Source organism: Urocampus carinirostris, chromosome 1, assembly GCF_059441175.1.
Source record: "Urocampus carinirostris isolate Australia breed hairy pipefish chromosome 1, RoL_Ucar_1.0, whole genome shotgun sequence".
In the NCBI taxonomy this organism is placed as follows: domain Eukaryota; kingdom Metazoa; phylum Chordata; class Actinopteri; order Syngnathiformes; family Syngnathidae; genus Urocampus; species Urocampus carinirostris.
The window spans coordinates 33,023,499-33,036,586 of NC_142349.1; the positions used below are offsets into that span (position 1 = coordinate 33,023,499).

At 39.7% G+C, this 13,088-nt stretch overlaps 1 protein-coding gene across 2 annotated transcripts in view; it reads right to left on the reverse strand.

Moving 5' to 3' along the window:
* Nucleotides 1-12,819, reverse strand: part of znf644a (zinc finger protein 644a) — a 15,889-nt gene extending 3,070 nt beyond the window's left edge. For both annotated transcript variants that reach the window (XM_088335722.1, XM_088335715.1), the window contains exons 1-4: nucleotides 12,557-12,819; nucleotides 8,119-10,507; nucleotides 4,396-4,962; nucleotides 1,129-1,251 (exon numbers count right to left, since the gene is read on the reverse strand). In XM_088335722.1, the coding sequence (XP_088191848.1) occupies nucleotides 1,129-1,251; nucleotides 4,396-4,962; nucleotides 8,119-10,504 (3,076 nt within the window). In that variant the 5' untranslated portion in view covers nucleotides 10,505-10,507; nucleotides 12,557-12,819. The remainder of the gene's footprint in view (nucleotides 1-1,128; nucleotides 1,252-4,395; nucleotides 4,963-8,118; nucleotides 10,508-12,556) is intronic.
* Between the last annotated feature and the right edge of the window lie 269 nt (nucleotides 12,820-13,088).

The window sequence follows — 13,088 nt, forward strand, 5'->3', positions numbered from 1 at the left end:
AAAACTATGAAACCGGTATAGCTCACCAATAACCTGCCTGGTAGGTCAAGTGAATCCAAGTGTGAAAAATATTTACTCCAAAACATACGATAATGCCGACAGATAAAAAATAATCCGCCTAAAAGTATTTCTGCATTTTTTGACGATCATGTTGTAATCAGTTTGTTTTGCCCCATAATTCATTTCCAAGAGTAAACAAACGCGTAAGATGATTTACAATATGGCCATTAGCTTCCTCCCTTTCGATTGACACCCCTCTCGCCCGAACGCAAGCTTTTTTTCCGACAGTCCTGCCATAGCAGGGTGGGTCTGTATGGAAAAAAACAGACATGACCTAATTTGGCTTTAAAAATCTTCAGCCAGTTGTGACAGATCCAAATGATGAGTAAAACATTGATTAGTCAATAAAATTCCCAACAAAAATATTTGCATATTCACGATGAGTATTCAAACAAGAGCCGAAAATAAACATACGTAATGCAAATCCGGATCCATTCTGCCGCGTGATTATCATGTGTAAGTGTGCACAATCAGTGATTGACTTTTGGAAAGAGAAGTCATATTTAAAACTCTTTCACAATGTCTAAAATTGGTGAAAGTTAAATACACAGTTGCAGAGGTTTAAGAGCTGTAAACTGGTCTTCTCTAAATGGCCAATTTTGGAAAGGCCTTGACATCCCTTTGGAAAAATGTGTAAAATACATCCATTATCAATTATCTGCACCGCTTATCCTCAGTAGGGTGGCGGGGGTGCTGGAGCCCATCCCAGCTATCTTTGGGCAGTGGGCGGGGGACACGCTGAACTGGTTACCAGCCAGTCGCAGGGGACAGAGACAGACAACTTTAGTATTTTGTTTGTTTTACATTTTAACAGCGCTGAAACAAGTGCAACTCAACCAGTACCTCTGTTACAAATAGGAACCAACACTGTATTGAGTACTTTCTATATTTCCTATTATTTTTTTCCACTTCAAGTCATGTATTCATCCATTTAATTGCAAACCTTTTTTAAATATTTATATTCCACCGGTTACTGAAATAGCTTACCTCCCATTCAAACTGAAAAGACAACTTATCACTAAAAAACTGAGTATTTGCCAAAAAATGTGATGTTGAGGGTACACCTACCGGTTACTTCAAGTGAGGTTCTTTTCCGTTTTAAACACGCTCGCAGGTGGTTGGAAAGGCTTACTCCACTGTGGAACGATGCCTTGCAGTGCATGCACACCTTCCGGTTGAATTCCCCCTTTTCTGTCAAAGGCACATTCACCAATCACCAAAATGGCTAAACCAGCTCATTTTTTTGTGTGTGCATACTGTACTAATGCCAATAAGAAATGGTGTTTTGTGAATATACTAACAGGGTAAATGGTAACAAATTGAAAATATTGGATGTACTATATTGGGTTCCTGCACTATTCCTACAGTGCATAGTGAAAAATATTGCCCCCTTAAGAATATTTTGTCATATTGCTACATTTCAGGCATCAAACCTTAAGCCAGAAAAAACTGAAAATATTTTCTAAGAATCAACGACAGGTGAGACGCAATCGTGAAGTGGATACAATGTAATTTTAACATTTTATATTATATTTGAAAAAAGAAAAGAAAAGTAGGCGTTGTAAATATACTGTCCCCCTGTTCATAGCTCAGCCAACTGACTTCAGAAGTTCCCTGATGACTTCTGAATGATTTAATGTCAACCTAAATAACTAACAATGACAGAATGTCATTAAGTTTCAGTTTAAATGCACCTGCTACGTAAGGGCTCAAAGGTTTGTGAAAACAGATACTGGAGAACAGACCGCATTATGAAGACCAAATGACACAGCAGGCTGGTCTGGGTTAAAGTTATGCAAAAATTCAGTGCAGGAGTGGGTGACGAAGATTTTGCTACATTTACACATCTCCCAGAGCAATGTGCGAGCGATAATATAAAAATGGAAAGGGCATAAAACCACTGCAAACCTACCAAGACCTGGCCGTCCATCTAAACTCTCGGCCCAAACAAGGAGAAAACTAATCAGAGCGGCACCATAAAAAGGCCCGTTTGGCAGAAGCTACATGGGAGACACAAACAAACATGTGGAACAAGGTGCTCCGGTAAGATGAGACAAATGTAACTTTTTGGGCTGGATGCAAAGCGTTACAGTAACACTCCCTCCTCGCTATTAAAAATGGTGGTGGCAGCACATGCCCTGTGGTTGCTTTTCTTTGGCAGGGACTGAGAAGATTGTGAGAGTCGATGGGAAGATGGATTGAGCCAAATACAAAGTGATTTTGGGAGAAAATCTATGGAGTCTGCAATGGACCTGAGAATGGGGCTCAGGCTCACCTTCCAATAGGACAACAACGCTAAACATAAGCAAATCTACAAAAGGAATGCTTTAAAACTAACAATATAAATGTTTTAAAATGGCCAAACCAAAGTCCAGACCTTAATAATCCGATGGAGCAGGGGTCGCCAACCTATGTCTCGCCTCTTTTTATGAGTACATCTGGCTCGGAGATCAAATTCAGCTATTGCAAATCTTATCTGTGTTGCTCCAAACTGGATACATGCAAAGCCAAATATTGTACATAAGAAGCTAAAGCAACACTTGAACTATAAAGATTTCGGTCCAGTGGGTGGAGTCACGTCACCAGACCCTGTTATGGCTGTATGTCGCTACGGAATCTTTCAAATGGAAGCTCATTAAACAATCAATGTTCACTGTTGAGACAACTTATGATGAAAACCCACAGGACAAACTGTAAAGATCTCAACATGCTTGGCAAGCACCGACAGAAATTTTATTGGGTGGGCGCCGTCTGTGCCGAAGGTCATGACGCCTTTATCCTTCTTGTGTGCGGTATTTTGTGACACTTTTACAAAATAACTATGTTTAGAAACCATTATCTAGAACAAAAATGATGATCGACATGAGCCTCAACACTCATTTAGTAACTGAGCGATGCAGAAAAATATTAAGTAATATATTTATTACTGACCAGCTCGGTAGCCTAGATGGTAGGGTGCCCGCGCCGAGACTGGGAGGTTGCTGGTTCAAGCCTCGGCCGAGTCATACCTAAGACTTAAACATTGGTACCTGTTGCCTCCCTGCTTGACGTTCAGCATTAGGGGTTGGAATTGGGAGGTTTAGTCACCTAATGACTCCCAACGCCTCAGTTGGGTTGAGCGAAGGGGCTGGGAATCCCCTCCTCTCAATCAATCTCCCAAAGAGTCAGAAATGACTCTAGCCACCTCCCACTAGGGGGATATGGCTGTGGTATATATATGTATAATATATTTATATTGATGGGCAGCATGGCGGCGCAGTGGTTAGAGCGTGTGCGTCACAGTTCTGAGGTCATGAGATCGAACCTCCTGTGTGGAGTTTGCATGGTTTCCCCATGCTTGCGTGGGTTTCCCCCCACTTTCCGAAAACATACATGTCAGGTTAATTGGCCAGTTCAAAATGTCCCTAGGTGTGAATGAGCGAGCGAATTGTCTGTCCCTGTGTGCCCTACGACTGGCCGGCAACCAGATCAGGGTGTCCCCTGCCCACTGCCCGAAGATAGCTGGGATGGGCTCCAGCACCCCCGTGACCCTACTGAGGTCTAGCGGTGCAAGAAATGGATGGATGGATTTATATTGATATGGGACACAGGCCCTTACATTATTATTATGTTATAAATCTGATCAAATCATCAAACGTCACAGTGAAATAAAATGCGCTGAAGAATTCGCTTTTGTCTGAAGAGCGGGTGAGGCGGTTTTGTTGATTTTGTCTTAAATAATATGGTCTGGCTCTCTTTAAAAAAAAAATCTAAATATTTTGCCATTATGGCTCTTTGGCTCAAAAAGTTTTCTGACCCCTGTCATAGAGCATTTGTGGAAAGATCTGAAAAATGCTGTGCACAAACGGTATCAAACCTTAAGGAACTTGAGCTGTTTTTAAGAAAGAATGGCCAAATATTTCTTTTTCAAGATGATTGCTGCGAAAGGAGGTTTTGCAAAGTGTAAACTCGAAGGGGGCCATTGTTTTTGCAACACCTACTTTTCTTTATTTCTTTTTAATTGTTAGCACAATATAAAATGAATGAGATTAATTTGTTTCTTTTTACGATTGTGACTCACACGTTGTTGATTCTTAGAAAATATTGAGTATAAACTCAAAACTTTCTATAAGTTTGAAGCCTTAGATATGGTAAAATGTCAATGTCAAAATGTTCTTGGGGGAGGGGGCAATACTCTTGTATGGCACAGTAGATTTCAAATTAGCCTTGGGTGGCTTGTGAGAAGTTAACATCTAAAACTTGATGTCCATTCCTTAGAAGACCTTCATGTAATTTGAAAGTATTCATCATGCTTCAAAGATAGCATTTTAGAGATTGAATTTCAAAGTTACTTACCCAATGTTGGGGTTGGCAGTGTAGATACAACTTTTGGCCCTGAATTTTGTTCATTTGAGGGAATTGTAATCGAGCACTTGGATATATGTAACAACCCCTTGGGTTTGTTGTCCTCCTGGCACTTTCTCTTCTTGAGTATTCCTATTAAAGCGGTGGTGTCCGTAAGAGAGTCTTTTTTCTCTAACTTTTTCAGCGGCTGCTTTCTATCAGAGTCCGTTTCCAATGCTGAAGACGCAGGTATGAGCGGTTTCACATCAATGTACACACTTGAGTCCGAATCGTCTTGAGGGAATCCATACGTAGATGACATAAAATGATTAGTTCCGTCACGGAAATGATTTCTTCTCTTTCCTAAAATGTGAACGGCCCTCATATACTCCTTTTTGTTGCACATCAACTCCTTAAGGACAATTAATGGGGATTTGCTCTTTGATAAAAAAGCTCGTCCAATCTTTTTAAGGTGGCCGCGTATATGGTTGGACTGTCCTTTTCGATTATCGAAAACGTCCCCACACAATGGACAGGAGTGGATATCGGTCTCGTCGAAATTTGGCGGAAGTTCGAACTCTGCGGAAAGACAAGAGCTTTTTTTAGCGACCTTGTAACGTGTATTCAAAGATTTGCTTCTAACTACACGTACATAAGTTTGATTTGCAAAATTGTTAATTTAAAAAAACCTGCAGACATTGTATTGAACAAGCAATGTGAACAATCATACAGTACTTTCTTTATCATGGTATACTGAACATTTTCGCTATTTCGCGGATTTTTATTGTGCATTGTGTTCTGCATTCTGATTGGTTTAAACAGAGGAAGATGTTCTCTATCGCCAACAACTTGCTCTGGCACCACATGTGGGTCTTTGGCGCTCCCTAATAGCAAGCTGGCCTTTAAAAAAATGTTTGGTAATGGAAAAATATATGGTTTCTGTAGGACAGAAGCAGAAGCTAAATGGAGTTTTCCATAACATCCGCTTCAAGGCTGCAAAGTAATAAAACAGCAAGTTTATTTTAAAAATTATAATTTGACAAGACAGAAGTCATTTACTAAAAAAATACAGTACTTTTATTTGTTAAATAGTTGAGCCTGTAAATTGGGTTTGTTTTGATTAATTAATAAGTAAATAAAATAGATAACAGTTTCTACTTTGCGAGTTTTGACTATCGCGGGACGTTTTCGGAACGCAACCCCAGCGATAATTGAAACCAGAGGTGAGAGCCTGAACCTGACCGGTTAACCTGATTTGAGGGACCAGGCCTGAAGTAAACCCAAAGCTGAATTTCGGCACCGTGCGTTCTTCAGTGCTGAAATGCAGCTTCGGGTTTTTTTCGGGCTCTGTCCTGCAAGTCAACTGTGCGCACTTCGGCGCCAAAGTACGCTTGGTGCTGAGGTGCAGCGCCGAAGTGTGTTACTCAAGTGTAAGTACAGTTACTTCAGAATAACTCAAGAAGTAAAAAGTACTCATCCACATAATTACTTGAGTAAAAGTAAGTGCATGCTGTGCAGGCCCACCATGAAAAGGCCTTGACTGCACGCACATACCACTAAATAAGCTAAAAATGACAAAAAGGGCAGAAAATAACTTCTGAAATACTTGTTGATACTTCAAAATCCAATTACAAATGAAGGAAATCATTGAATTAAGTGAATGACAACTATTAAATGTGTGGTTTGGAGCGGAAAATTGCATTTAAACTCGAGTTTCTTATGTGGTAGAAAACCTTGCGACAACTGCTGGGCACTAAATTATTCTTCTTTTATATTTTTTTCATATTCAAGGCGCACGGGACTATGAGGCATATAGAATTACAACTACAGTAAGTGCTAAGATTGCACTAAAAATAATTATTTATATTTGTGCATTCATTGATCAGTAGAAGTATATTGCTGATAACAATTGCAAAAATTGGAAGCAACAGAAATCGAACCTGGACTGCAGTGAGTAGAGCGAAGGTGTTTTGAAATTCCTTTCTACCCATCGAGACATCCTACTAATGCTGAGTGTGCACAACGCTGATAGCGATTTGTGCCTTCTAAAACGGTAAGTACCTTCGATTTTTGTTTTTATTTAGTCTTATTTGACTCTTTCACTGCTGGCTTGTTTTTCTGTGGTATCTTTGTAGCATGGTATTTGTTGACTACAGTAATAAAGCAGTTTATTAATGCAAACCAACCCTCGTCTGTATTATCAGTAAAAGTTCTCTTAGCAATTTGCGTATTTTCATGACTACAAGGCGCACCAGGTTATAAGGCGCATCCCCCAAAAATATTTTTTGCTCTATATTTTCCATACATAAGGCACAACAGTCAGATGGCTCAGTCAAACTTATTAACCCCTTAACATTCCGACAGATCGCAAACAAGCAAATATGGTCTCAGACACATACGGACACGGTGTCTGTACGATGTCACTAATCACTCAAATGAGTCACTCCAAATATCAATAGGAAGGTTAAACTCTTGGGATTCAAGAAATGCCAACCATTTCTTAGTTTCTATCTTCTTTTTCGCTGTGTGGACAGCAAATTAAGAATTTCATTTTGCAGGGAAACGTGGTTCTTTCCCGTGCATATGACAATAAACACTTTGAATTGAAAAATAGACTTATCACGTAAACATCAAAATCAGTCTGAAACTTGAAGATAATGGGAAAATATAAAGCCGGGTAGCTCACCAAAGTCGTCTTGCAGCCATCACGTTCAATAATATTACGCAACCCTGGTCCTCCTACATCCGTGAGAGTAGTAATACAACCGTGTAAAATATTTACACATTCAAACACGCAATAATGCCGACAAATAAAAGTAAAAAAAACGCCGAAAAGCATCTGCATCGATGGATGTTGCTTGTTGCGAGTTGTCTGTTTAGCCCCATAATTCCAGTTTACAAATACAGACTAGTAAAAGATGTTTTCTCCATGCCGTAGAGCAACCTAACATGGGATTCACACTCATCTTTTTTGGCCAGTTGCAGGCTTTGTTTTGTCCCGGCTTTTAGGTGCGTCTTATAGTCATGAAAATAGGGTATTTAGAATTTTACTGTAGCCGTTTTACTTGACTTTAAAGAAAACAAAATTGCTGCCGTCAGCTCAGTCTAAGGTCGGACTCCACGACAGGCTATAGGGTTTCGGTAGAACATCAGGTCCTATCCATTTGACTACTAGTGATATAGACGACACACAAAAAGGCATGTTTTTTCTCATCATCACATTACTTCGAGTCACGGTGCCACGTTGTTGGTGTTATCTTTGGGCTGGGCCGTGAGAATTTTATTTACGATCAGCCATTAAACTGGTCCGTGGTACAGAAAAGGTTGGGGGACCACTGCAATACAGTGTTGATACAGACTTTCTGTTTCCTCATTTCGGTAACATTTGTATCGGGTGCCGTGACTTAAAATCGATTAATGGATAAGACGTATTGCCTTTTCCTCCGACATCGCTATTCTTAGTGGTTTGGTGGTTGGGATTCCATCCTCAAACCGCCACTGTCCGCGTTCAATTGCCCTTGCCACCTCTGTTATGCAACTGTGATAAATATCAATTGATTAATAAGTGCACAAATATGGTATGCCACCGGTATCCATTTCCAATTCTTTTCCGCCCACATAGTCCCCCGATTATAAGGCGCACGTTCAAATTTCTTGCCAATGTGTTTTTTGGATGCATCTTATAATCTGGAAAATAAGGTTTAACAGTGAAACGAAATAATAACCACCCACTACCTTTTTTAATTCTGCGGAATGCTGCAATCCTGCGTCGGATCTTGGGCCGGTTTTCAGAAGCCACTTGCTCAGGAGTCAGAACGTGGCGTGCCGTATAGGTCAGCCCAGCTCTGTGAAGATGTCCCCTGACATGATTGGACAAGCCCACTCCGGACTGGAAGACCGCCGGGCAGTACGGGCAATTCTTGCAGTCTGAGTCCAACTTGTGCACTTGATTGGGAAAAGAATTCATCGAAGGCTTCGGGTGCAGATCAAAACCTCCTTGGAACACGTCGGTTTCTATGCATTCTTCTTTTATAGTGGGCTCATTGTTGTCCTTCACTGCAATCTTCGTTTTCTCAAATAGTCTCTTTGACGCCTGCAGAGCACCACGTATTGACATTCTTCTGCTATATGAATAAATAAGATCACTTTCTTCCTGCCTGACACCGTTTTCCAGGTCATTTCCATCTTTAAAACGGTGAAAGCGTTTTTCGTCCAAGTCTTCTGGGTCTGCTCGGTTGAGTCTATTAGGGCTTGGGGAAACAAATAACGCTTCTTGGTCGGACATGTTGCGGTACGGTTTTGACATCTTTCTTTTAGAGGGAGATTTTTTGAGAGGTGATTGATATGAGGTACAGTTAAGCAAACTACTCTTCCGAGGAACTTCTGAATCTTCATAGGATGATCCTGTTATGCCATTTGGAGAAACAGTCACTTTTTTACCTGCTCCTTGATAAGAAATTTTAGTCCCATTAGTTGAACGGTGAGCCAATCTGTTCTGTTTTGCAATATTATTTCGATCTTTTTGACGGGATAGCAAAACATTAATGGACTTGTCCAATTTGGATTCGTTGAGTTGGGCCTTTAAACTTCTCTTGAAATCACGACTCTTGAACAACTCCGAAATGTTTGGCTCGGTGGGGGAAGTTCTCTTTGGAGAGATCTCGTTCTTGATCATGATTTTTGATGTAAACTCTGCGTTTTCTACTGGTGCGGAAAGAGGAATGCGGTGCTCTTCGGATGGTTTGGCAGTCATGCCAAACTGCTCCATTTGGTAAGCTTTGAAATTTAGCTGATGGCGGCGCCAAAGGTGATTTTTAAAAATAGTTTTGCTAAAGGCTTTATATTTACAAATATCACAAGAGAAGGAATCAATCGCCTTACTACCGGTTTGCTTTTTAACTTCGAAATCCGTGTGTTGCGCTATATGTCTCTGAAGATCTTGCCAACTCACTGCCCTGAAGCTGCACTTGTCGCATTTAAAATGTTTCCTTTCCTTTGCGTGGGTTTTTGCATGTTGAACAAATGTATCGGGGCAGCTAGTTCCAAACGAGCACTGAGGGCAAAAAAATTGTGAATCGTTATACTCGTTACAGTCATCGGCCCATTTTTTCAGTTTCTCGCATTGTGCTGATTTCTTTTCATGGTGAATGTTCATGTGCTCAATAAGTACAGTCCTTTCCCTAAAAGACTCTCCACATTCCCTGCAGATAAACATCTTTGGCGGGCTAATATTTAGCACGGGGTCTTGGTGACTTTTCATATGACGCCTCAAATAATGAGCCTTCTTGAAAACCAGTTTACACTTAGTGCACTGAAAACTAGACTCTCTCACTTTGGAATGGGAATTTGATGCAAGCTTTCCCCCAACAGATGAAAGTTTGTACTCGTGTGGATACCTTTCAGGTGAAGAGCAAAATAATTTTTTGTTAGCTTTAATGGTTCCATTGGGATGCTTTGAAACCTCCAGTTTAGACTCCTGCAAATCAGAGGACGTTTTTGACTGTCTGATATGAAGAGAAATCAAATCTGTATTATCTTTTTCATCAGAAAACATATCTGGTAAATCAGCATACAGTGCTTCTGAGGGATCCGCCAGCGTCACCATGTCCATTTTCTGTTTTCTTTTGCTCTGACTACTTGAAGGGTGTGCTTTTTGGGGGTTTTCAGCAGGTATATCATTGTGATTCTCCCACACAAAGTGCATGAACTCTCTTCGGGGGTCCCACTTGAGATCATTGATCGTACTTAAGTTGTCTGATGATCTCTCAGGTAATCCTTCATCAATCCCCCAAATTCCAACAGTATCGATTTCTTGCACAGTTTTTAACTGGGTTATGCTTTTTTCTTCATCTTTGTCTGTGTTATTGGGTTCGTCGTCCTGCGTTGCCTCTTGTAGAGAAAACCCATTACCCAAGCAAACCGGAGACAACATTTCAGTGTTTGACAGAACATCTAGAACACTAGATTGCTTTAGGGAAGGTTTGAACAAAGAATCATTGCAATGGGTTGAGTCTTCTGTCATTTTTGTTGGTTCTTGCAGAAGGATGAGATTACTGATGTCAGGATCTGTATCTTTGTCATCCCCATCAACACCAGCCAGACACGACATTTCAGCCGCCATGACCTAAACAAAGTAAAATATTTATAAACCCAACATTTAGACTGCATGTACATTCATCATCACCTTTTAAAAGGAACCACAATTCTACCCATTCTTTAAATATGGATGTAAAATATCTAATTGTTGCAATGAATGGTGTAAAACTATTCACAGTACAATGGGTGTGGTTGCTATGTAAAAAAAGCTAACAAAATTGTAAAAACCGTTACTAAAAAATCATGGAGGAAAAAAAGTTTTTGAACATAAAAGCACTAACAATTCAGCTCAGTCATGTGACAGTCAGGTGCTCTATAATCACAGCAGCACAAAGAATTATGGTTGTGTTGTTTAAATTACTCTGTTCAGCTCAAACTGCCTCCAGGTAATTTGAAATGACGATAAACTAAACTGCGTTGATAAACAAGGCAGCAAAGGAAACAAGTTCTCCCAAAAATGGAATACAAACTTGCCTCTTAACCAGTGTACTGCGTTAAATATCGCGACAGGTCTAAGTTGATTGTGGGAATTTCATCATCACAATTTTTCAATGTCGCAATTGTTTTTACATCCTTCGTTTTACACAAACTGAGGAGTAATCACACAAAGTCACTAGAGTACCAGGTTTTTAAATTTTGAAGCACTTAGATTCTTTTTTTTTTGTTTTATAAAGTTTAAGAAACATATTAATTAGTATTGCCCTGTGACAGGCAGCCTTTTTCTTACTTTCAGCATTTTTATTCTAAAATTAAAGAATACAGTGAGGATGCGCATGAAATCACTCATCAACCATTTAACCCCTGCCTCCTTAGCTTCAGGCTAATGCGCTCAGTGGCCAGAACAACAATAATCAAGATAAAAGCAGATAGGTGCTGCTTAAAAAATAGTCTATTTGAACTCAGTTGGGCTCTGTTAACACATACTTAATGGAGAAAAATATATTTAATTTTAAACTTTTTAAGGACACCTCAAACTTCGAACCCACTCCTAACTTATTATTCTCTATCCATCCATTATCTGCACCACTTATCCTCAGTGGGGTCGTGGGGTTGCTGGAACCCATCCCAGGTATCTTAAGGCAGTGGGCAGGGTACACCCTGAACTGGTTGCCAGCCAGTCCCAAGGCACACAGAGACAGACAACTCACTCACTCATTCACACAGACAATTTGGACTGGTCAATTAACCTGACATACATGTTTTTGGAATGTGGGAGGAAACCTGAGAGCCAGAAGGAAACCCACGCAAGCACGGGGAGAACATGCAAATTCCACACAGGAAGGTTCGATCTCATGACCACAGAACTATGCCGCACACGTGCTAACCACTGCCCCGCCGTGCTGCCAACTTATTATTCTTCACTGTGGTATTTTATCTTATTGTTAATTATCTTGCACCATCAGGATGTCAATGTTTAATTTGGTTGTGCATTTGACATTTTACAAACACAATAAATGATATTAAAATATATGCCAGGCAACCATTAATAGTTTGCTTTAACAAGTCACGGCAAAATAAAGTGTAATTATTTATTTAGTAATGTTATTTCAATGTTGCTCTTTTGGCCAAGGAATACACATTTTTGGACCCACATTTTCGGTGCATCCCTAGTCGTAACCAACAAATCCTTGGACCTGGAGAGCAATAAACGTGTCACAACAATTGAATGAGGCACAACAATGAGATTCATGAGTTTCAGTCATAGCTATGAAGGTTTGAATAGCATTTTTTTTAGCAAAACGCTCGTGAATACATCTGAAACTTGCGTCTCAGTAGGGTAGTTCGTGCATGCATACCGGCTCGCATTGTAGTTGGCATACGTTTGCAGAACAGCTTCCCCGATTCGCATTTCGTTTTTTTTTTTTTAAATATCATAATTTGCACGAACATTTGCCTGCATTGTTGGATGCCGCCTGTCGTGAGCTGCAGACCAGCTCAAACAAGGGTACTCGAACACATACCCCCCAAAAAACCTCATTACCTTGGCTAAACTACAGCTAATGGCAGAACAGCACTAGCTGTATTCGACACAGACAACAAAGAAATGCTGGGGTAGAAGAACACAAGCATACATTACCCCTTAACGTTGTGAGTGTACAATGGAGACGTAGAATATTTTGCATTTGATCATTTTAGACTTTCGTCTTCCATCTATTTCACAGTCGCCATTTTCCGTGATGGTTTGGTATGGGACAGATCATAAAAAATAAAATGTGTCTTCACCCATCTGCTCGACGAAAGAACGTATAGAACAGTTATAAGCAATAACAAATATATTTCAAAGCACTAGTTCAAAGCATTGGAACATGCTGTTGCGTTTATTTTCATCAAACAATTCTACTATTCGGCGTGTGCACCCCCGCAGCAATGAAATGGTTTGTTCCAAAAAGGCATAAAGACCTAATGAACCTCTTTGGAGGCAGATTTTCGGTATGGTGAAGGTTGATTGAAATGTATTTTTGAAAAAAAAAAAAAAAAAAAAAAAATATATATATATATATATATATATATATATATCTATATATATATATATATATATATATATATATATATATATATATATATATATATATCTATATATATATATATATATATATATATATATATAT